The sequence below is a fragment of the Hippocampus bargibanti genome, linkage group LG16, assembly GCF_051943395.1.
Source record: "Hippocampus bargibanti isolate YZ-2025 linkage group LG16, ASM5194339v1, whole genome shotgun sequence".
Lineage (NCBI taxonomy): Eukaryota > Metazoa > Chordata > Actinopteri > Syngnathiformes > Syngnathidae > Hippocampus > Hippocampus bargibanti.
The window spans coordinates 15,604,198-15,630,135 of record NC_142749.1 but is presented as its reverse complement, the minus strand read 5'-3'; the positions used below and the strand labels follow the sequence as shown (position 1 = coordinate 15,630,135).

The window sequence follows — 25,938 nt, the reverse complement described above, 5'->3', positions numbered from 1 at the left end:
CGATATAAGATTTCAAATGCATTTAAAACGAGCATCAATGTTATGCAGATTTTCGGTATTTGTGGCCCCGACCAGTCATTATCGATTACATACAAATGGAACATGTGCACTTTTTTTGCAAATGGGTGGTGTGGTCATCTGAATTTTTCCAAAAATTGCTCGGAAATATTCTCATTAAGACGAATTATGGACATAGATCGAAAACGTAAGTGGATAGTAACATTTGCGATATTATATTATCACCCATGTATCAATTTTCTCGAGATTTTATCCTCATTGCAATTGTCGCTGGATCATTGTTCATAAAAGTTTAAACTCAATTTGAATACAAATCGTTGTTTTTGTTTATCAAAAACATTCTTCTTTACTATTATATTATTCTAATGTACGTATGATCGATATGAAACGAGAATTACGAGATGATGACCAGGCGGCGAGCTGTCGCGAGATTCGGTGAGACTATAAGTTAAGGGAACATGGCGACGTCTAATTTGCTCAAGGTAGGAACCCACTCCAATTTAATTAATTCTCACGTATGCCTCCCCGAAATGCGTGTCACGCTTGAACCGTCCCGGGGTTTGAGTGTTTCCCGCTTCCGGTAGACCCCAGTCCGCCGACCACCGCAAGGGTTCTGCTATTTGACGCCGGCGGGGGGAGAATTTTAACTTGACTAGCATTAGCTCCCTACCCGAGATTTAGCTCAATGGTAAAAGCTACATTAGCTTTCTTAAACGAAGGCAGCGGTGGACGGCGGTAACATGCGATGGGTGGAAGCCAGGTAGGAAGTTCGGGTTGTGAAAGATCTACGTTATCCGGCTGGACGTGTTTTTATGCGCGAGACACCACGCAAGAGCCCCGATATCATCTGTCAAGTCAGTCAGGCACAGAGACGAATCCGCAGCTGACCGGCTGGCTCCTTTCAAAAGCACGCTCAGGGTTGCCAAAAGGCAACTGGCTGGGGTATTTTCTGCACCCTGAGCCGCCGCTAAACCCCCCCAACTGGCGTTAAACGCAGCATAACAGTCACCTATTGGGTTTAGTTCTCAAATCAGATACAGTGATACCTTGGTTTACGAACTTAATTGGTTCCCAGATAGAGTGTGTAAGACGAAAAGTGTGTATCCCAAAAATTAATTTCCCATAGGAAACTATTAAAATGAGAATAATCCGTTCGCAGGTCACCATAAAACATAATTTTCTCCTTTTCTAAGCCTTAAAACTACACAAAATATACCTTATTTTATGTATAATAAATGTGCAATGGTATTATAATTAAAGAAATAAACTACAGTATAATAAAGTTGTTTTATTTACCTTTGTGATGGTCGTTGATGGCTTGATGGAATGGAGTGGCCGGTTTCATCTGCATTAAACACGTAACCTTTCATCATCTTGAAGAATGATCCCTTGTAGGTGCTTTCTCTGTGATAATTGTATCTAGTTCCTCATCAATTGTGTTCTGTTTAGCTGGGTTGATAGCTTTTTGCATCAAGTGTGCAGATGGCTTGTGCGGGTTGTTTGTGGAGCCTGGTTGATGGGATATTTTATCCTTGCAGTCTACACTCTGCCTTTGAACTATCAAAGTTGAAACTCACTGTCGTCTGCCTGTCTCTTTAATGTTTAAACCACCTTCCCTCACTCCTGCGTTCTTGACCAATCACGTGACTTTAACCGAAGACTGGGGGCGGGGTTGGCAGCCATTTTCTTTTTAGAGAACGGCTTTACTCTCTATCTGTAAACCTCACCCCGCCTTGCTGCGTTCTTGACCAATCACGTGGCTCTAACCGAAGACTGGGTGCGGGGAATAATGGACAAAAACAGTCGGCTGCCATTTTGTTGTTAGAAGAACAGGCTCATTCGCGAACGACACATCACTCATTGAGGCAGCTCTGTGTGTATCCCGAAAAAAGTTCGTATGCCAAGGTAAAATTTTCATAAATTTAACGTTCGTAAACCGAAAAGTTCGTAAGCCAAAGGGTTCGTAAACCGAGGTATCACTGTACGACCATAAATGTAATTTAGTTTCTTGTTTTTTCTTCCCTTGTAGAATAAAGGCTCCCTTCAATTTGAGGATAAATGGGACCTGATGCGTCCCATCGTACTAAAGCTGCTAAGGCAAGAATCGGTCACCAAGCAGCAGTGGTTCGACCTTTTCTCGTGAGTATTAAAAATGAGAAAAAGTTCATACCTCAGGAAAGCTTTCGGTGACGTCTTCATCCTTCCGCAGAGACGTCCACGCCGTTTGTTTATGGGATGACAAAGGTCCCGCCAAGATCCACCAAGCTCTTAAAGAGGACATCCTAGAGTTCATTAAACAAGCACAAGCAGTAAGTCTGAAACCATAATGGCGGATTGATCATTTTACATTACGACTCGGACATGTCAAATTTATTTTTAATCACCATCTTCCCCATTAATTTTGCCGCCATTTTCCCAAAGCGAGTGCTAAGTCACCAGGATGACACGGCCCTACTGAAGGCCTACATCGTGGAATGGCGCAAGTTCTTCACGCAATGCGACATTTTACCCAAACCCTTTTGCCAGTTGGAAATCACACTGATGGGCAAACAGGGCAGCAACAAGAAATCCAACATGGAGGACAGCATCGTCCGCAAGGTGAGCGTCCGATTTCTTAGTCGGAAGATTGACGCACGGTCTTTTAATTGACCGCCTCTTTTCCTGACCCTTTCCGCAGCTGATGTTGGACACGTGGAACGAGTCGATCTTCTCGAACATTAAGAACAGGTTACAAGACAGCGCAATGAAGCTGGTTCATGCCGAGCGGCTGGGGGAAGCTTTCGATTCGCAGTTGGTTATCGGTGTGCGAGAGTCCTACGGTGAGCAAACGTTAACTGCAGAGCGTATTTATCATGACAAATATGGCTTCTGTGCAAAAAAGAGTATGATTTGGGTGAAAAAAAAACATAATAATAATACATTTCATTTCTCAACCCGGAAGTGACTCAAATAGATAGAAAACTAGCTAATATATAGCTAATGGCCATACATAAAATAAGGTATATTTTCGTGTAATTTTAAGGCTTATTTAGTTGAAAATTGTGTTTTATGTGACCTTGGAACGGATTATTCTCATTTTAATGGTTTCCTATGGGAAATTAACGTTTGAAATACACTTTTTCGCCTTACACACACTTTGGATTATTTTGCAGGAGTACAAATTAGCATCTGGTCAAGCATTTATCGACTGGTGTTCAGAAAGTGTTTTCATTGAAGCATTAAGTTGTTCTATGAATCGCTCTGATTGCCCCATTCGCTCTGGTATCGCCTCATTAGCATGACCAAGCCTATGTGGTAACGACCTGAGAAGTCTGTTGTAAGCACGGTCTAAATAAAACCCTAAACCATCATGACGATTCCGTGAAGGGTTTTGCGGTTTTACAAAAACTCTGATTATGTTCTATGAATCGCTCTGATTGCCCCATTCGCTCTGATATCACCTCATTAGCATGAGTAGACAATGGACGTATCAGTACGAGTATTCAGTTGATGAATGAAAAAAGTGATTTGGATTCAGTTTCGCAAGGTCAAAAGGTCGGTGTTGCTGGACAGTTTGCGGCTGGATGGTTGCGTGGATATTACAATTTGTGTTTTTATCGTATATTAAAAATGACCTGCTCTTTTATTACGTGTGTGCACAGTTTATGCTGTAAAATAGTTAACATTAAAAAAGTGATTAAAAATGTTTTCCAGACTTGGAACGGATTAAACGTTTTTACATTGATTATAATGCGAAGTGCTGTTTTGGTTTTTGAACCGCTTCCTGGAACGGATTGTGATTGAAAACCTAGTTTTGACTGTAGTTGGAAAAGCATTTTTTGAGACTCCTTTTGCGAGTGAGTTCAGACATTGACAATGTTTCTGTTCTCTCGTTCTCGCAGTAAACTTGTGCTCAAACCCCGAAGACAAGCTCCAAATCTACCGGGATAACTTTGAAAAAGCTTACATGGATTCCACCGAGCGCTTCTACAGAACGCAGGCGCCCGCCTACCTCCAACAAAATGGCGTCCAGAACTACATGAAATATGTGCGCTCAAGTCACCGTTGCATAAATTAATATACATCAATAAAAATTTTAATTGGATTATTATTATTATTATTATGTGTACTCGATTAGGCGGATTCCAAGCTGAGGGAAGAAGAAAAACGTGCACTACGATATCTGGAGACAAGGCGTGACTGCAACTCTGTACAAGCAGTGAGTGGGAAATACCAATGCCCAGACAAGTATACTTTTTAGAGTTAAAATATATATAGATGTACAGTTGTATATCTATATTATCATGGCAAAAAATACCTCTATAACTATATATTTTCAACATGGATAGATATATAAAAAATATACATGTATATTTAAAAAAGAAATTATATATATATATATATATGTATGTATGTATGTATGTATGTATATATATGTATGTATGTATGTATATCTATATGTATGTATGTATGTATGTATATCTATATGTATATGTATGTATGTATGTATGTATGTATGTATGTATGTATGTATGTATGTATGTATGTATATCTATATGTATGTATGTATATGTATATATATGTATATGTATATATGTATATATATATGTATATGTATAAATGTATATGTATATATATCGCAAGATTGATTTTTTTAAATATTAAAAAATATGTCTAATATCACTGCAAAAAAAATCTAAATATTTTCAATATATACAGTATAGATATATCAGAATACATTTATTCAAAAATTCATACAACATATTTTATATATATATATATATATATATATATATATATATATATATATATATATATATATATATGTGTATGTGTTGTGATATGATTTCTATTTTTTTCTTGTTTTATTTTTCAAAAATATATGTGTATATATGTTGCAGGTATATGTATATATATATATATATATATATATATATGTTTGTTTACGTATATATAAAATTATGTTTGTTTATGTATACATGTATATGTGTATATGTATATGTATATGTGTATATGTATACATGTATACGTCTGTCTGTGTATATGCATGTGTATATGTATGCATGTGTATTTTTATGCATGTGTATATTCATGCATGTGTATATATATATATATTTTTTGGGGAAAAAAAAATTCTTGAAAAATAACCATGTATTTATTTATTTAAATAGATAGAGAGAGAGAGAAAATAGATGTATATTAAAAGATACATATGTATATATTAGATATGTTTTTTTTTTTTTTTTTATGCCGTGATATTTTTCAGATCATGTGGCTCCAGTGATTCCCCACTTTTTGGAATTTTTTTGTCGCTTCTTCGTATTTTCTGCTAAACCGATTCTGTTCCGCTTCCCAGTTAATGGAGTGTTGTGTCAACGCTCTGGTAACGTCCTTCAAGGAAACCATCTTAGCCGAATGTCCGGGTATGATCAAGAGGAATGAAACAGAAAGTGAGTACTACCTTCAAATTTTTTTTACACCATCAAGCATCATATTGACTCTTTTTTTTTTTTTTGCTTCTTCTTGATGCAAAAGAGCTTCACCTGATGTTCTCGCTGATGGATAAAGTGCCGAGCGGGATCGAGCCCATGCTTAAGGACCTGGAGGAACACATCATGAGCGCCGGCCTTGCAGACATGGTGGCCTCCGCCGAGACCATCACCTCTGTAAGTGCTGCAAAAGATGCTTTAATTATTTTTTTTCATCTCCGCGGCTTATTTTAAAAAATTCAAATAGAAAAAAAGAGGGGGACTCCAAAACGCAAATAAAAGGCACTTTTTGGAGCCACCCATTTTTTTGCCCCTTTCAACACGTTTCCTTTGTTTTCATGGCAGGACTCTGAGAAGTATGTGGAGCAACTACTCACGTTGTTCAACCGCTTCAGTCGGTTGGTAAAAGAAGCCTTCCAGGATGACCCTCGTTTCCTCACCGCGAGAGATAAAGTGAGTCCCCCGCTTTGGACGGCAAATCTTTACCATGTCGGCGTTTTTAGTGGTACGCTTTTCGGTACGGTGCGGTGGAAAGGCGACAAATGGAAATTTCTCCTCATCTCTTCGCAGGCCTATAAAGCCGTCGTCAATGATGCCACTATATTTAAATTAGAACTTCCCATGAAACAGAAAGGGTAAGACATTGGAGGATTTTTCACACCCTTCTGCAATCACAAACAATATTATGTCATGTCACCATATTTTGTTTTTTTTATTTATATTTTAATTAAAAAAAATATTAATTTAATTGTAATTGAATTGTATTTGTATTTCATTGGTGTTGTATTGTATTTTTAATGTTTTTTTATTTGATTCTGATTTTATTCGTATTTTATTTTGATGTTATTTCTATGTTATTTTTATTGTATTTTATTTGTATTTGTATTTTATTGTTTTTTATCGTTCTTTTTATTATTATTTTATTTGTATTTGTATTTTTTTACATTTAATTTTCGTTATTATTATTATTATTTTTTTTTTTTTTTAACTGTTATTTTATTATTTTATTTTTGTATTTTTACTTTTATATTTTTGTTTTTATTTTTATTTGTATCTGTACTTTTATTTGTACTTGTATTCGTAATTTTAATTGCAATAATATTTCATTCAATCGTAATTGTAATTTATTTTTATTTATTTATTGTTCTTTTTTGTTATTCTATTTGTATTTTTTATTTAATTTTATTATTTTATTGTTATTTCTTTATTTTATTTTTATTTAAGTTAGATATTTTTATTTTTACTGTTATTTTATTGTTATTGTTGTTTTTATTTTATTTGCTTTTATTTGTATATTTTTAATTTTATATTTTAGTTTTTATTTGTATTTGTACTTGTATTCGTACTTGTACTTGTATTCGTAGTACTATTCGTAATTTTAATTGTAATTGTAATTAAAATTGTAATTGTATTCATAATTTTAATTTTAATTGTAATTACAATTATAATTGTATTCATAATTTTTATTATTTTAATTTTAATTGTAATTGTAATTATTTATTTTTATTTTATTTTAATTTTATACTTGTTTTTTTTTTTGCAGCGTGGGCTTGAAAACACAACCTGAGTCAAAGTGTCCAGAGCTGCTGGCCAACTACTGTGACATGCTGCTCAGGAAGACTCCACTCAGCAAGAAGCTCACGTCGGAGGAGATTGAAGCTAAGCTCAAAGAAGTGGTATGTGGTTTTATTTGTATTTTTAACTAGTGTGTAGCTGTACACAAACGTGTCCATTTTTTTTCAGTTATTGGTTCTAAAGTACGTCCAGAACAAAGACGTATTCATGCGCTACCACAAGGCCCACCTGACCCGACGCCTCATCCTGGACATCTCGGCTGATAGTGAAATCGAGGAGAACATGGTTGAGTGGCTCAGGGTAAGGTCAAGTGTGAAAAGTCACCGAAAAAAAAAACATTTTTCTATGCAGTGATACCTCAGTTTACGAATCCCTTGGCTTACGAACTTTTCGGTTTACATTTATGAAATTTTTACCTTGGCATCCAAACTTTTTTTCTGGATACATACGGAGCTGCCACAATGAGTGATGTGACAAAATGGCAGCCGACTGTTTTTGCCCTCTGTTCCCCGCCCCCAGTCTTCAGTTAAAGCCATGTGATTGGTCAAGAACGCAGCAGTGATGGGGGGGTTGGATAAAATGGATAGAAAACAGTGAAATTTGGACTCGTTTCAACTTTGATAAATATAATAATAATGATGATAATAATACATAATTATAATAATAATAATAATAACAACTCACACAAGCCATCTATACACTTGATGCAAAAAGCTATCAACCCAGCTAAACAGAACACAATTGATGAGGAACAAGGTAAAATTATCGCAGAGATAGCGCCTACAAGGGATCATTCCTCAAGATGGTGAAAGAAGAAGGCTACGATCCTCATCAAGTGTTTAATGCTGATGAAACCGGCCACTCCATTCCATCAAGCCATCAACGACCATCACAAAGGTAAATAAAACGACTTTATTATACCGTACAGTTTATTCCTTTAATTATAATACCATAGCACATTTATTATACATAGAATAAGATATTTTGTGTAGTTTTAAGGCTTAGAAAATTAGAAAATTATATTTTATGGGGACCCGGGAACGGATTATTCTCATTTTAATGGTTTCCTATGGGAAATAAATTTTTGTGATCCACACTTTTTGCCTTACACACTGTCCGGGAACCAATTAAGTTCGTAATCCAAGATATCACTGTACATCGCCAAAGTTGATCTATTCTATCATGTTCTCGATCCAAACAGGAAGTGGGAATGCCGGCGGACTACGTCAACAAGCTGGCGAGGATGTTTCAGGACATTAAAGTATCTGAGGACCTCAATCAGTCTTTCAAAGAAATGCATAAACACAACAAACTGGCTCTACCAGGTAAAAAGACAAGACATTGACGCTCAGTGGGGGTGGGGGGGGGGGGGGTCTACTGTCATTTTAGTAACTCCAAAGCCTCGATGTTCTTTCAGCCGACTCGGTCAACATCAAGATCCTGAATGCTGGCGCTTGGTCACGGAGTAGCGAGAAAGTATTTGTCTCGTTACCTACGGAGTTGGAGGACTTGATCCCGGAGGTGGAAGACTTCTACAAGAAGAACCACAGCGGACGCAAATTACATTGGCATCATCTCATGTCCAACGGCATTGTGGGTGGAGATCTCATTTAAAACTTGTACTTAAAGCTTCTTATATTTCACTTTTTGTCTTCTTTTATCCACCCTCCTCTCCGTGACAGATCACGTTCAAGAACGAGGTGGGCCAGTATGACCTGGAAGTGACGACTTTCCAGCTTGCCGTGCTCTTCGCCTGGAACCAGAGACCCCGGGAGAGGATCAGCTTCGAGAACCTCAAACTCGCCACTGAGCTGCCTGACGCGGAGTTGCGACGAACGCTCTGGGTAAAAAAAGAAAAGAAAAATAATTAATATGTAAATACATAAATAAATATAAATAAATGGATGAATTGATAAATAAATAAATATGTTACATGCAAAATAAATAACTAAATAGACAGGTAAGTAAATACATAAATAAATACATAAATACCTAAATAAATAAATACATAAATAAATAAATAAATAAATAAATAAATAAATAAATAAATAAATAAATAAATACATAAATAAATAAATACATAAATAAATACATTAATACATAAATACATAAACACATTAATAAATAAATACATAAATAAATAAATACATAAATAAATACATTAATACATAAACACATTAATAAATACATAAATACATAAATAAATAAATACATAAATACATAAATAAATACATAAATAAATACATAAATAAATAAATACACACATAAATACATTAATACATAAATACATAAACACATTAATAAATAAATACATAAATACATAAACACATTAATAAATAAATACATAAATACAGTAATAAATAAATACATAAATACATAAATAAATACATAAATAAATACATAAATAAATACATTAATAAATAAATACATTAATAAATAAATACATGAATAAATAAATACATAAAAAGGGCAATATTGAAAATATTCTATAACATTTTTCCCCTCATATGATTTAATGTAGCAAAATTTGTCTTCAATTCATCAACAAATCAGAGTAATAATAATAATAATAATAATAATAATAATTTTTTCATTTCATTTATAAACGCTTTTCAAAACTCTCAAGGTCACTTTACAGTCACAGGATACATGTTTCTGGGGGTGAGCAGCGGCAGCCACACGCGCCAGCGTTCACTCAACCCGGAAGTAACTCAAATAGATAGAAAGTTAACTAATATATAGCTAATAGCTAGCCAGATAGATAGCTAATAGCTAGCTAGATAGCTAATATATAGCCAGCGAGATTGTAGAGTAGCTAACAGCATTGTCGTAAAACTAAAATAAATTAAAACCACTCACTCTCATTTACGTTGTACAATTGACACATATCGCTTAGTGATGGACCGTAAAATAAAAATAAGCTCCTCTCTTCATTAGCTTTTCAGCTACATGCTAGTCAGCATCTATTTCTTAAAATAAACAAGGCTCTCGAAACAGAACAGAAAATGGATAGATGGATGAACTTCACATCTCTTAATTTTCCAACAGTCTCACCCATCTTGTCCCCCCCCCCCCCATTTGTTGCAGTCCCTGGTGGCGTTTCCCAAGCTCAAGCGACAAGTGCTATCATATGACCCCCCCGTGTCATCGCCCAAAGACTTTGCCGAAGGAACGTTATTCTACGTCAATCAAGAGTTTTCCCTTATGTAAGTCAAATACTCGTAAATTAAGACTTCCCCTTATTGTGTTAAATTCACAATTACCTCTCTGGCTTAGCAATATGCTAAATGTTGTATTTTACATGTACAATCTATGAATATAAATGACTCAAATTAACCGTCAGAATAAACCTGCGGGTGAACGTGGATTTATTGATTAGTTACGTTTGCATACATATACTTCCAGAAAAAATTGTAAAGTTCAGAAACGGGGAAAGATCAACCTGATTGGCCGATTGCAGCTCACCACGGAGAGAATGCGAGAGGAGGAGAACGAGGGCATCGTCCAGCTTAGGATACTCAGAACACAGGTAGGTCATCACAAACCACTTCTTACTGGGCCTTTCAAATGTCCTTCTTTTAGTGGGGGGGGGGGAATTGTGTTGAGAAATGTGTTTAGGCTGAAATACTTTCAAAACAAATGCGATTGCTAGTTTTAACTGCTACACATCTAGCTAGCTATCTCTGGCTATCTCTAGCTATCTAGCTAGCTATCTCTGGCTATCTCTAGCTATCTAGCTAGCTATCTCTGGCTATCTCTAGCTATTTCTAGCTATCGAGCTAACTATCTCTAGCTATCAAGCTAACTATCTCTAGCTATCAAGCTAACTATCTCTAGCTATCTGGCTAGCTATCTCTGGCTATCTATCTCTAGCTATCTATCTCTCGCTATCTAGGTATATATACACATATATATTTGTTTTAATGAAATCATTTTAGGAAGAATTTAAAAAAATTGTAAAACAACAAATAACACATGAAAAGAAATTGTAATACAACCATAAAAAAAAATCAATATAAAATATTTATTGATATATTTTTGTTGAAAGAACAAGAACATTAACTCATTCACTGCCAGATTATGTGCAAAAAGGTGTCCAGTCCGGTGCCAGGGGTTTTGTCATTTTCACTAAAATTCCCAAATCCACAGAATATTGAGTTTTAGGACTACATCAACATTCAAGACAGCGTTAGCAACATGAGACTCTCTTCTTTCATCAGGAAAAAAAGAGTTAATTCCTAAGTTACATGGGTTTGGAGTTATCTGCGCTTGAAATGGGGGCGGATGTACTAAAATACAATGCAATACATACATTTTAATTTATATCGCACCTTAACAACAGCGCGAACATAGACAAAAGACAAATGCTGCCCCCTCGTGGAAGGGAAAAAACATGTCCCCAGAGGTCTGACCAGCGCCCAAGCATGAAAAAACAAATGCTGAACACATTCGGGAATGGCGCTCTACGTCATATTTTAAATTCTCAAATAAATGTGGGAATGTCAGTGAATGGGTTAGTGTGTCCTTGGGAGTTTTTCAATGAAATTTATTATTATTATTATTATTATTATTGTTGTTCTTGTTATCGTTATTTTTGTCATTGTTATTCTTGTTATCGTTATTTTTGTTATTATTATTTTTTTTTTTTTTTATAATTGTTAGAATTATTATAATTGATATAATTGTTAATTGTGTAATTGTGTTGAATGTAATTGTTATCTTTTTTGCAATTTTTATATTTACAATTTTTATAATTTGTATATTTTTTCATAATTTGTTGATTTTTTTTTTTATCTTTTCGTAGTTTTTTTTACATTTGTATAATTTTTAGAATGATTATATTCATCATAATTTTTATAATTTTGAAGATTTTTGTAATTGTTATAATTTTATAATCTTTAGAATATTTGTTTATATTAATATTACATTTTATACTTTTTTTAATAATAATATATATAATTTTAATATTTTTATATTACATATGATTTTTCCATTTTTTTATAATTGTAATATTTTTTATTTTTTTTTCATAGTTTTTATAATTTATTTTATGAATTATTTTGATTAATCATTATTAATACAAGTTCTTAATGCAACCATTTTTTGCTTTTTTTTTTTGTCGTACAGGAGGCCATCATCCAGATCATGAAAATGAGGAAACGTATCAACAACGCCCAACTCCAAACGGAGCTTGTGGAAATCTTAAAGAACATGTTTTTACCACAGAAGAAGATGATCAAGGAGCAGATTGAGTGGCTCATCGACCACAAATACATCAAGCGGGACGAAACCGACATAAACACCTTCATCTACATGGCATAGCACAACGGTGTGGAGTTTTGGCTCCCCCCCCCCCCCCCCCCCTTCACTCTCCTCAATCGGGCCTGATGGACGCTAGAAGAATACTTCCAGGCCCACTCGACCACATCCCCATCCCCTATTTAAAATGAAACCCTGTGCAGGGAGACATGAATCAACGGACTATTTAAAAAAAAAAACACTTCCTGCCTTAAACTTGTATAAAAGAAGACGTCTGCACTTCGTGCTTGTAACTATTTTCATTTGGAAGGCTGTATTTCATTCTCTGTTTTACTCCTTTCGGAATGCTACTACGGTGTGCTAGCTAGCTAGCTAGCTCGCTCCCACTCGACCGACCGACGCTTGTGGAATTCTATAGACAAATGCTGGAGGATCTTTTGGTTGGTGCGAGGGACACTCAGCCGTGTGTGTTTTCCAACGCTTCAAGGCACTGTGGGGGGGGGCAGTTGTATTGTTGTTGTGAGAGTATCACTTAATCAGGATTTCTTTTTTTTTTTTTTTTATACAGTGCCAGATTGATACATCACACACCCCGGATTCAAATCTCTTGTTTTCTGAAAGGTGATTAAGAAAGCTGTAGGACGAATGTTTTGGATTTCCCAATGTCCTCAGGGTCAACAAAGGTCAGTGTCAGAGGTTTCAAACCGGGTTGAGGAGAAAGCCCAAGTCAGTATTATGTTTCAAAAGCTTTTCAGCGGGTGTGTACCGTCAGATGTGAATAAATCGAATAAAACAGCACCTTAACTTGAAAGCGTTTGCGGCTGATTGAACGAGGTTGGGAATGAAATAATAAGCAAGATTTTAAGCGTTAATGTTTAATAAAAGTGCATCTGAGAGGAAAAAGGGTCTCGGATAAAGAGCTGTAATTATGGATGAATTAAAATTCAGGACATAGAAGGAGTTCAGGAAGGCAGAGATGCAAAATCCATTTTTTTTTTCTTTTTATTTACGTGTGTATAGGAGATAGTAAAAGGAATTATTTTTAATTAGGTGGCTTGTTTTCTTTATCACGGCATATTGCATCCTCCTATTTGTGACAAAGAGCTTGGGGATTACAACAGGCCCCTCGGTTCTACGCATGCGCAGTTTATCCCAGTTTTCTCACCACAAAAAAAAACAACTTCCTGTCGGATGCTCGTCAAAATAAAATATAAATTCCCAGGAGCCGGTTTACTGCTAATTTTGATTACGTTATGACTCTTTGGGAGTATTGTTAAATATATAAGGAACTTGTTTTTGTTAACTAGGACAAAGATTCGAGTTTTGCCCATTTTTTAAAGATAACTAGTTGTGTGAGGTTTGGCACCATTGTATATGTTTGACTTTATTAAATATTCAATCGATGTTATTGTTCATTCTCACTTTCATAACATTAATTTGATCTACAAAAAGAATTCAATACCGTAAAATAATGTTTTATTTGTCATTTTTATATGAAAACGCATTTCCGTTGTTACCGCGGAGTGATACATGCAGGCTTGACTCTCGCTTTTCGGCGGAGGAGGAGGAGAGCGGTGCTCCGGCGGAGAGAGCGGTGCTCCGGCGGAGGAGAGGACCAGGCAGGCTGGGAGCGAGCGAGGCGAGGAACCCCGGCCACCCCCCTCCCCCGCCCCCGGAGAGAGAGCGAAAGTCGGACCCCCTGGACTCCCCCACCGTCCCCATAACCCCCCGAGAGAAAAAGAAGGAACCGCGTTGCCACGGGAGAGGCCTCGGTGCAGGTAACCGAGCGCTCTGCGTCGCGCGCCCCCGGGGGCGCAGGTGCTCGCTAGGGTGGGATAAGACGGTGGAGTAAGTAGCTCAATAAATCTCAGGAGAACCGCGATGCTATTACTTACTAAATGCTTAATTTTGTTGTTTTTAATCATTAAAAAAAGCGTAAAACGGCGAGGAAAAGCAACAAGATAAAAGAACCCTTTATGCCTATACAGTCCTTAATATCGCCGAATATACATTTGTGTAATATATGCTATGCTAGCTATTATTACCACGAATCTTATGCTATTCTTTCCATCCAATAACACGAAGAAAAATAATCACTACTCATAACACGCGGTCCAGCATAATTTATAGCAGATATCGACTGTTTCCAGTCGTTCGTAGGCCGAGGCACACGTTGTATATTATCGAGAAAACCTCACCTCATTTCGCCCCACAAAACAAAAAAAATGTCACAAAAAGTACAGCACCTTTAACCTAGCCCACAGTTAATGCTGAGATTCTTACCCATTCTTTGATTTTTTTATGCTCCATATCGTGACATGTGCTAAGGAACAGTATGAAAGTAAGTCAAATACAGTGATACCCTGGCTTACGAACTTAATTGGTTCCCAGACAGAGTGTGTAAGGCAAAAAGTGTGTATCCCAAAAATTAATTTCCCATAGGAAACCATTAAAATGAGAATAATCAGTTCCCAGGTCCCCATAAAACACATTTTTCTACTTTCTAATTTTTAAGCCTTAAAACTACAGCAAATACAGCTTATTTCATGTATAATAAATGTGCTATGGTATTCAAATGAAATAAATAAACTGTACTGTATACTAAAGTCGTTTTATTTACCTTTGTGATGGTCATTGATGGCTTAATGGAATTGAGTGGCCGGTTTCATCAGCATTAAACACTTGATGAGGAACGTAGCCTTCTTCTTTCACCATCTTGAGGACAGTTTTACAACAATGAATTTGTATTTATTTTTTGTTTTGGCTGGTCCCCATTAAATGAATGCTAACAGAATTTACCCCTCAACCCTGCTCAGTGTCTTCTGATGTCGCTTCTGCTGCAGCTCTCTTATTGCCATGTAATCCCATTCATTATGAAAATATCAATATTAAATGCCACCAAATTTAATGGCTACCCCCCTTTGGTCTACGTGTCATTGGCTGGCTGACTTCACAGTGACGATTGACTAGTTTGTTTTTGTTATTGCGGGATAAAGATTTTACTGTTTATAAATGTATTTTCCAATTAACTCCTTCACTACCAGATGATGTGGAAATAGGTGTCCACTCCAGTGCCAGGGTTTTTGTCATTGTCACTTGAATTACAGGACCCACAGAATATTAAGTTTTAGGACTACATAAACATTTATTACAGCGTTAGGAATCTTAAACTCTCTTTTTTTCATCAGAAAAAAAGAGTTAATTCCTAAATTATATGGGTCTGGATTTATATGAGCTTGAAATGAGGGCGGCTGTCCAAAATAACAATGCAATACTCCATATTTTTTTATATCGTGCTTTAACAACAGCTGAAGCTAGAACAAAGCGCTAACATGGAAAAAAGGGAAATTCTGCCTCCTTGAGGAAAAAAAAAACATTGCTAGAGGCCATGACCAGCGCTTTATCGGCACCCAAGCATGAAAAACAAAACCAGAACAAATTCAGGAATGGCGCTCTGTGTCATATTTTCAACTCCCGAATAAATTCGTGAATGGCAGTTTATGAGTTAATTCTAATCAAGACAACTTCAACAATAAATATGACATGCTATCTTTGAAAGGTATTCCGACTGGTGCAATAATGAAGGAGTCTTAAACTCACGATTGATACTTTGGAGAGGAGTCGTGACAAACAAACACACACACGCATACACAAAAAAGAGCCCTCCATGTAACTGCAATTTTCCCTGCTGGGGTGGAGTGATTATAGGGAACGTGAAATCAAGACTGAGCGCAGCAGGAAGGACAGGCGGCGTCACATTCTAGCTGGTCAGAGACCGCTGACTGCTGTTTAAGAGGGAGTGGGACGCAGTGATGACTGATTGACTCTGTTTCCGCCGACAGACTGATTAAACCCATAGAAGTGAAGAGGGAGTGCACACACACACACACAGAATAAAGGTACAGTGAGACCTCAACTTACGAACTTAATTGGTTCCCAGACAGAGTGTGTAAGGCGAAAAGTGTGTATCTCAAAAAGAAATTTCCCATAGGAAACCATTAAAATGGGAATAATTCGTTCCCAGGTTTCCATAAAATATACTTTTCAACTAAAGAAGCCTTAAAACTACACACAACATACCTTATTCTATGTATAATAAATGTGCTATTGTATTGTAATGAAATAAATACACTGCATTGTATCATAAAGTCAGTTTATTTACATTTGTGATGGTCATTGATGGCTTGATGGAATGGCGTTGGAGGTCGAAGGTCAAAGGGAATTGCTGTTTGGAAAGAGAGGCGCATTACATGAGGACTGTAATTGAAGAAATAAACTGTTCTGTAAAATAAAGTTTTATTTACCTTTTTGATGGCTTATGGAAGGAGAGTCACCTTCCATAAGGACTGTTGGTAACTTAACCTCTGGTGCTGTTCGGTCGTGTGCTTCCGCCGAAGATCACTCCGCCAGCCGTGGTGGGTGTGTATTCTGAAAATAGTGCTTATTATAAGGTTTAATTTTCAGAGGAGGGGCAGGGAGTTAGGGTAGACAAATGTTATTACGTTATGCCGTTATTTAATTATTATATTTTTTACTATTTGGCATTATAGCATTATTAATATGAAAAACAAATTAGTGACAGCTGATCACCAGATCACAGTAACCACAGGGAAAGTGAAAGTTATTGGATGCTTTCTGTGCACATATAAATAAAAATATTTGGTATAGTGTATTATTTACATGAGTAATTCGTTTTGCACCTAATTTTACGTGATTTTTTTTTGGTCGTTAATTAATTTAATCAACAAAAAAACTAACAAACTGAGGAACCATTTGGGAGCCAAAAGAGTCGGATCTTTTTAGTGAGCCGAGCTAAAAGAAGATTTCTAACGCTGTATCAAATGTTTATTTTGTCCGAAAACACAATATTCTGTGGGTCCTGGAATTGAAGTGACAATGACAAAAACCCTGGCACTGGATTTGACACATTTTTGCACATCATCTGGCAGTGAATAGGTTATTTTTCTTGTTCTTTCAACAAAAATATAAAAAATATTTTATATAGGTTTTTTTTGGTTGGCTCAAATTTCTTCGTATTTGTTGTTTGACAAATTTTGAAATTCTTCATAAAATTCTTTCATTAAAAAATCTGTTTATAGATAGATAGATAGATAGATAGATAGATAGATAGATAGATACGTCTGTGTAAACTCTCAGTCGTACAACAGTGGTCCTTCGATGTATACTGTATATTGATCTGTACTTCTTTGAAGTACAGATGACGGCTGAAGAAACTTTTTCATTGGTAGTTAGGTAGCTAACTAGATCGATGGATAGCTAGATAGCTAACGAGATAGATGTATGGCAGTGAAGGAGTTAATTGACAGTTGATTTTTGTCAATCGAATTTAGGAAATTGAGAAAGAAAAAGGGTCGGGAACTTGATCTCTGTGGGACTCCACACATGTAGACACATTTGTTGCCTATTAAACCATCATACAGTATCCACAACTGCCACATTTACTGGTTAATTCGACACATCGCCGACTTTATGAAGGCCTCGTTAGTATCAAATCCATACGCCAACACTAGCCCAGTCATCCAGGTAAGACCTCGATATTGAAATTCATAATATTGATCGATTGCCTATGCCAGATACAAATTAGGTTAAATGATCAACAGGTTTGTCCCGTGGCATAGTTATTGATCAGGACGGCTCAATTTTAAAAAGAGCCCGCCTCATTTGTATGTATGTGTGGGGGAATGGGGTGGGGGGGGGGGTTGGAGGGGAAGGTGATCAATGCGGGCATGTCTGCATTTCTGTCGAGCTGTGATAATTAGGCCCTGGGGAACGTCTAGAGACAGATTAATCATTGGAGACCCAGAAAATTCAGGTACACGCACATCAGGTCTTTTAGTTCCCGCTGAGGGGGCTCACTGTGAAGCTGTCATTCAAGAGAGGGGGCGGGGGGGTAGAGGGAAAAGTGGTTTGTACCAACCTTGGGTAGTAACAACCTACTGACTGCCTTTAAATGGCCTGTTTGATCCTTCGACGCCAGGTGTCAGATTTTGGTCCGCATTGTAAGTCAGCTCCACAACCAACTTGAAAAAAGAACCTCCTGTATCTATTTGATCTGCCTTGGAAAAAAATGGACAAAATAGGAATTGAAGTCTGGACTTTCTGACCCCGAATAAGCTGAAAATGATGGATTGATGATGGTATTGAAGTCATGTGACTCAAGTCACCTTATGATAGAGAATAGCCAGAATAGAAGTTATCATATTTAAAAGTTTCGAGGTTTGTTAGCCGCTGAACACAAGGCCCACAATGGGAGCACAGAAAATCTGGGGTCAATCTGGGGTGAACAGACACACCCTGTTAAACTGTCATCTTCATGTTGGAGATCTGGACTTGGATGAATTTAGGACTTGGTGAACTCCTTCACATGAAGAGGTTACAAATCTATCAATTTAAATGTCTACGTTCTGTTGTTTAATAGTTGTTGGTGCTTGGGATGTCCAGGGGAGTGGTATTCAAATCAAGTTTTACTAATGTATCACTTAAATTTGCATATATTCCCAATAAATAGCTTGGCAGAGGGCTGCAGACGTTGGGCGTCGGTCATGAATGGCTCCGTCCCCTGCCGGCAGTAAAATACAATCTTCCTGGGTTCGAGCCTTTGTTCACAGTGTCGGACCAAACATCTCTGACACCGCATCTGTGCCGAATAGCTGATGATGCTATCTTTCCTATTTTCCCTTTTTTTAGGCAGAGCTGCAGCATGTTTGCGTCAGTGAAGGCCTTCGAAGGGCAGCAGTACTCCACCCTGAAGAGGCAGTGCCTGCAGAGCGGCCTGCTCTTCGAGGATCCCATTTTTCCAGCCAATGACGACTCGCTCTTCTACCAGGGTAACAGGATCGGACGTGTGGTGTGGAAGAGGCCGAGGGTAAGTCTGTTCAAAACGAATCGCTAATAGACGTACAATGACGGCCAGTTATTTCGATGGAGCCCACGATCCTTGTCAGTCATTTGTATTGTACGGCCACTCTGTTATGTGGTGTTCCGCAGGGCTCAATTTTGGGGCCTATGCTGTTCTCATTATATACCTGCTCCCATTGGGTTCCGTTCTAAGGAAACATGATATTTTCTTCCACTGCTATGCAGATGAATGTCAGATCTATGTCCCACTGAGCAAACAAATGCACTTTTAGCCTGCCTGGAGGAAATCAAAACCTGGATGACACAAAACTTCAATGAAAAGAAGACAGAAGTGATACTGTTTGGTCCCAGTGGCCCATGTACATCTTATCCTGTAGACTTGGGTTCCCCTGGTTCCTTATCTGAAGTCAACAGTCTCAAACTTGCATCTTAATCTGGGCAGTGACTTTAAACTTGACCGACAAATTAGTGCAGTTGTTCTAGCTAGCTTCAATCCACTTCGGCAACTAGCTAAAATAAAACTTCTCCCTTCTCATGAGTACCTTGAAGTAGTAATTCATGCCTTTGTCACGTCTCCACTTTGAAGACTGCAATACCCTTTACTTTGGAGTCAGACAATCCTCCATAAAGCATCTCCAGCTGGTTCAGAATACTGCTGCTCGCCTCTTAACTGGTACTCGTAAGAGGGAGCATATAACTCACACTCTGGCATCCCTTCATTGGCTCCTTATAGGTTTTAGAGTTCTTTTCAAGATCTTAAAACCCGTCTCAAAACTCACTTGTACTCTTTATCATTCGACAGCGTGATTCCGACTTGATCTTGGTTTTACTCCCTGGTGCATTCTACTATCTTTGTGACTGCTTTATTTCCTGTATATCATAGTTGTTCATGTTAAACGCTTTGTTACATCTTCAGCTGTTGTTAAAGCGCTATGTAAAATAATATGTATTGTATTGTATTGTGCATCGTTATCCTCCGCAGTCTCCACTTTGATGTCACGATCCTCTTGGCTAAAAATTCATCACCTTACCTTAGCTAACGGTCAATACACAGACCGAGGATTCCCTTAGTCTCTCTTTCAGAAAAGATCGGCTTATCCCAGATACTGTAGCGTGATACTCCACAGTCTCCGTTACCACCGGGCTGCCCTCGCTTTTCCTCTTGGATAGACAAGCCAGTATTGGCTTTTCCCGGACACTGTGATGCTATGATATTTGACGTAACGTAGCTAAAATTGGCACAAATAAGCACACCCTCTAACGTTATCTTATCCTGCGTTTTAGCTGCAAATGCTGCGGTATTATCTGCCCGGTTTCTAATTAGCATTAAGTCACTCATCATTCAAACAATGTCCTGTGAAAATCAGATTTTTTTGTTATTATTATTTTTTTTTCTATAATGCTGACAGCAGTGGTTGTGGATGGAGTAACTTCCTGGAGGCGGCGTACATTGCCATGGAAACTGGGTCACACAGATTATATGTTTTGGTCTGCGTGGATGATGTCAGTCATGCGGATTGAAATGAGTGGAAAGGGAAAAAAATGGAGGAGGATCCTAACCGGGCCCACTGTAGTATTTTGACATGATAAAATAACATCCTTGGTATTGACATGAATAGATATTATAATAATAGATATACAGTAAAGTCTCGTTATATCGATATCGGATATATCGATAGTCCTGGTTATATCGATACTATTTCTATGCACGCATGGAGAAAATTACATGCAAACAGGGTTGGATATATCGATAGTCCCGGTTATATTGATATTTTTTCGGACTCCCTTGAATATCGATATAACGAGACTTTACTGTATAATATTTATTCCCTCTATTGATTCCTTCGATTCCCTCTCGCACGAGTAGAGTCTGGCAAGAAGGTTAGTCCGACGGACCTTTTAATCACCAAACCCAAAACGATCATAATGACGAGAACAATAATGGACGTTTACCACATGAATTCACTCCGCTGTGCATTTGTTCCACGGGAACCATTAAGCCACGTTTCCTTGTCGTCCTCCTAATGGCCACTGAAAGCTCCACCGCCATTGCGGGGGGAGTGCGGCCAAAGTGCAGAATAATCAAGTTGAAGACAAAGAAAACTACTGGAGGAACCCCAGAGTGGCAGTGGAGACATTTAAATTTCACAGCAGCAAAGGATGAGGAAAGGAAAGAAAGAAGTAGAAAAACAAAATGCAGGAGCTGCTGTAAAGGCAGCCACTCTCGCGGCGCCATCTTGAAGTCAAAAAAACAAAATACAGTAAAGTCTCGTTATATCGATATCGGATAAATCGATAGTCCCGGTTATATCGATACTATTTCTATGCACGCACTGAGAAAATTACATGCAAACAGGGTCTGATATATCGATAGTCCCGGTTATATCGATACTATTTTTATGCACGCACGGAGAAAATTACATGCAAACAGGGTCGGATATATCGATAGTCCCGGTTATATCGATATTTTTCGGACTCCCTTGAATATCGATATAACGAGACTTTACTGTATGTCAAAACAAAGATTCAATCTTAAACACTTCCCGCACCCTCTTTGTCGTATGAAGCCATTCTAGCTGAAAGAAAAGAGGATCAAAACGTCCTTTTCACCAGTGGCTCAAGGGACGTCATGGTGAAATGTGCACGTCTGCTACAAGCTAAATGTTGAAAGCAAACACGAAGCTGTAGCATCCATTGACAAAAATAGATTGTCTCACATCTACTGTCCCACGTAAATCCGCTTCATTTCCAAGCCGCGGCAGTTCCACATAAGCATCGCATATATATATATGATTATTTTTTTGGGGGGCTTTGAAAATGTTGCCCATTCCAGGCACAAAAAAAGCACAATCCCCCCCCCCCAGAGCTGTCTAGCGATGACAGTCAAATAGCACAGACATTCCTCTCAATCAAAAACGGTGCTGGCGCAACCGCTCAGCGCAGTGCCCTCCTTGATGAATGTCGTAGCCAAAAAAAGCTGAAAAACAATCTGTATCCATTCCGTGCAACAACACAAAGTGACAAAAGAAAACACACAGCACTTGCTAACGGCTACCTACTCGGGCGCCATCTTGAACTTCCTATTGTAACATAACAGAACTGCTTCAACTTTTTTTTGGTTTCCTTTTGGATTAACTTTTTTTTTACTCCTTTCAACCTTTCTCCAACCTTGCAAAGTTCCGAATGAATCAATACTACCTGTCTTTTGGTCATTTAGGCAGATGGATGTCCCATAAAGTTGTCGTCCATTATTAGCATGTCATCCATTTATCTGCTCGATGCCCTTTAGAAATGTTTAATGAGGACACGACCATGCACTGTTTTTCCTGCAGGAAAAGAGTAATAAAAGCCACACCCGAGTGGAAATATTTTGAGGGTTTGGTATGTAGTAGTCGATGATGAATGGCGCTAACTGCAGCGCCGCTCGGTAGCTTAGCACGGGCAATGTAAATGATTAGATGCCGCTTAGCCGCAGCGTTGGCATTACTTCACTGTCTGCGAAGGCCGCGAAGCGATCGATACTCTTATTACTCTTCCACCTACCTCCCCCACAACCGGATGACTGGTCGCCGGCCGTGGGGGAGCCCCTCGTTTTTGCCTAGCCTAGCTTCCGCCGCAGATAGAAACCGTCGCTGTTCTACAAACATGGCATTGTTGGCCTTGGAGGGTTCAGCTGGGCGGGAATGGGGGCGGGGGGGCTTCGGTGTTGCCGACTCAGCGATTGCCCGACCTTGGCTGCATCGTTTATTTCGTTTGCATTGAGCTGTTTGAAGGCCGAGGGATACCTCCATGTCACCGCTCACCCTGCTCTACGCAGTCTAATTTGTTTGACTTTTGATACCCGATGACATTTCCCCGTTTGGTTCGGGGGCGCCACAAAAAATGGACTAAATCCGACTTCAACGAACAAGTTAGGACGGTGGAAAAACACGTGGAGTCCCACAGAGATCAAGTTTCCGACCTTTTTTTTTTCCTTTCCATTTTCTTAATTCGATCCGCAAACATAAACGGTCAATGCTTGTAAACAACATAACTTCATCGGTTAGCTATCTATCCATCCGGCCGCCTATCTATTATCTATTACTTTAGCCTGGGTTGTTCTGGAGAGTCAAAAGTACATTCACAACAACTTTTTTTTTTCCTGGTGTGTAGGAACTTTGCGAGGACCCTCACCTGTTCGTAGACGGCATCAGCGCGCACGACCTCCACCAGGGCCAGCTGGGGAATTGCTGGTTCGTGGCAGCCTGTTCCAGTCTGGCCTCCAGAGAGTCACTATGGCAAAAGGTAAGCCGCTTGTCTTCTTTTCTTTGAGAGGGTAAACAAACATGATTGTGCAAAGCGTATGTATGTATTTATTTATTTATTTATTTATTTATTTTATTCATTTATGTATTTGCTTATTTATTTGTTTATGTATTTGTTTGTTTATTATTTATATGTTTATTAATGTGTTTGTTTATTTATTTATTTGGTTATTTACTCATTTATTTATTTCCATGTTTATTTATTTATTTATTTATTTATTCGTTTATTTATTTATGTAATTACTCTCTCTCATCTCATCTGATTTGTTTGTTTATTTATTTGTTTGTTTATTATTTATATGTGTTTGTTTATTTATTTGGTTATTTACTCATGTATTTACTCATGTATTTATTTCCATGTTTATTTATTTATGTATTTATTGTTTTATTTATTTGTTTGTTTATTTATGTGTTTGTTTATTTATTTGGTTATTTACTCATGTATTTACTCATTTATTTATTTCCATGTTTATTTATTTATGTATTTATTTATTTATTTTTGTTTATGTATGTGTTTTTATTTAGTTAGTTATTTACTCATTTATTTATTTCTGTGTTTATGTATGTGTTTATTTATTTATTCATTTGTGTTTTTTTATGCATTTCTCTTTCTTTTTCTATTTATTTATTTGTTTGTTTTTGTCTACTTATTTATTCATATTTTATTTATTTACTCATTCATTCATTAATTAAATTATTTATTTATTTTAAACGTTTAAGTATTTATTTAATTATTTATTCATTTTGTTTATTTCATGATTTATTTTTATATTTCTTTTTCTATTTCTCTTTCAAATTCTTTTTCCATATATTTATTATTTGTTAGTTTTTTGTGTAATTAATTATTTATGTATTTGTTTTACTTTTTTGGGACCCCCACATTTTTATTTATTTACGTTTCTTCCCATATTCCACTTCCCCAAGACGGCTGCGATCGGCTCTAGCTCGCTGGCTACCCTCGTGAGGATAGGCGGAACAGAAAATAGGATGAATGAACTTGCACAAACACAGTTTTTATTTATTGTTTTTCTTTATTAACATTGATGAGCGCCATTATAATATCCTCAGCAGGTATTTACATACATTTTGATTTGTTAGCTTGTTAAATCGCTCTCTACTAGCGTCCCCCGATGGAGGGGTGAAATAAGGTAGTGACACCTGACAATAGTTGGGAGGGTGAAGGATACCCGTGGGAATACAATACAATACAATACATATTGATTTATAGCTGAAGCTGCAACATGGACAGCTATCATATACAGGAAAAATAAAGCAGTCACAAAGATAGTAGAAATCACCAGGGAGTGAAACCAAGAATGGGGTACGTGAAGATAAATACGCAAGAGTTACATGACAAGGTGAAAGCCTCATCCATTGATCCGAAACTACGGAATAAAAAAATAAACGCATTACACAGAAATGGTGAATCAAAATGGCCGCTATTAAAAGCACGGGGTCATCGTGGGGAGTCAAAACTATACATCAGGTGATCCGGAAGAAAACATCTACATTGAAAAATTCCATGACTTTTTTAACCCGTTAGTTTCTGCAGTCCCCTGAATCTATGAAAGTAATGGAACAGTCCACCATCTCAGGGCTACATCCCTCCCCGAAGGCAAACAGGAAGTACATGACCTTCCTCACCTTGGCCAACTCGGCGATACGCTCGCCGAACTCGTGCGCGTCCGCCTCGTAGCACTTGGTTTCCGCCTCGCGGGGATCGTTCGCCGCCCTCCAAAACACCCCCGGGGGTTCCAGGAGTTGACGGGTCATCAGGTGGGTGAGATCCGGCGTCCACAGCTGCGACGTGGCCGTGATAGTCAGGCAACCCGACGGAGGCAGCCCCACCGTCCAATGGGAAAAGCGCAGCGACTGCTTGGTGAAATCCAAACGGTACACGGCCTCGTTGGGCTGTAGGAGGCGCTCGCCGTCTTGGCGTTTCTGGCCGCGTTGTTGTAGCGATTGGACCCGCAGGCGCATCACCTCGGTTAACTGAGGATCCGGGCGGAAGGGAAGCTTCAGGGTACTCGCCATAAACTCGATTATCGGCTGAATCGCGATGGCCGCTTGTGGGAAAAAAAAGCTCTGGTGTGCGCGGCGGATGACGAACGGGGCGCGTCTTGGAGATGCCTGGCAACAAGATGTAACCACATTTGGGTTTGGTCCTCAGAGGGGTGGTGCTTAGCTTTTGTTTGCGTGACACGTACAACAAGAATCCAACCTGGATTAGTCATTGACAATCAATAAAACCACCCGGAAACGTTTTAAAAATTGATTATTCTAGTCATTCGTCCATCAATTAACTCACTCACTGCCATTCCCGAATTTCTTCAGAATCAGAAAGCCCACAAAGGGGGAATTTGCATTCGGGAGTTGAAAATATGACATGGAGGATTTCTATGGTAGTACCAAGACTGACCTGTGAGGGCAGTGTT

The 25,938-nt window shown here is 37.9% G+C and overlaps 3 protein-coding genes across 4 annotated transcripts in view; 2 read left to right on the top strand and 1 right to left on the bottom strand.

Moving 5' to 3' along the window:
* The first annotated feature begins 460 nt into the window (after nucleotides 1-460).
* LOC148886656 (cullin-5) lies at nucleotides 461-13,668 on the top strand. Its single transcript, XM_089016694.1, has 19 exons — nucleotides 461-500; nucleotides 2,048-2,157; nucleotides 2,228-2,327; nucleotides 2,440-2,616; nucleotides 2,696-2,837; nucleotides 3,900-4,045; nucleotides 4,136-4,216; nucleotides 5,354-5,447; nucleotides 5,533-5,663; nucleotides 5,832-5,939; nucleotides 6,057-6,121; nucleotides 7,030-7,162; nucleotides 7,230-7,361; nucleotides 8,263-8,386; nucleotides 8,479-8,654; nucleotides 8,744-8,905; nucleotides 10,149-10,267; nucleotides 10,467-10,590; nucleotides 12,189-13,668. Exons 1-19 carry the CDS (start codon nucleotides 477-479, stop codon nucleotides 12,381-12,383), a joined length of 2,343 nt encoding a protein of 780 aa, XP_088872820.1. The 5' UTR covers nucleotides 461-476; the 3' UTR covers nucleotides 12,384-13,668.
* Nucleotides 13,669-13,941: 273 nt separating this feature from the next.
* LOC148886654 (calpain-5-like) overlaps nucleotides 13,942-25,938 on the top strand; it is a 29,334-nt gene continuing 17,337 nt past the window's right edge. Inside the window, exons 1-3 of one of the 2 annotated variants that reach the window (XM_089017582.1) lie at nucleotides 13,942-14,098; nucleotides 19,029-19,206; nucleotides 23,352-23,483. In XM_089017582.1, coding sequence (XP_088873708.1) covers nucleotides 19,042-19,206; nucleotides 23,352-23,483 — 297 coding nt within the window. In that variant the 5' untranslated portion in view covers nucleotides 13,942-14,098; nucleotides 19,029-19,041. The remainder of the gene's footprint in view (nucleotides 14,099-19,028; nucleotides 19,207-23,351; nucleotides 23,484-25,938) is intronic. The other variant, XM_089017580.1, reaches the window with a different exon arrangement.
* LOC148886655 (olfactory marker protein-like) lies at nucleotides 25,043-25,543 on the bottom strand. Its single transcript, XM_089017668.1, has one exon. The coding sequence runs from the start codon at nucleotides 25,535-25,537 to the stop codon at nucleotides 25,043-25,045; it is 495 nt and encodes a 164-aa protein (XP_088873794.1). The 5' UTR covers nucleotides 25,538-25,543.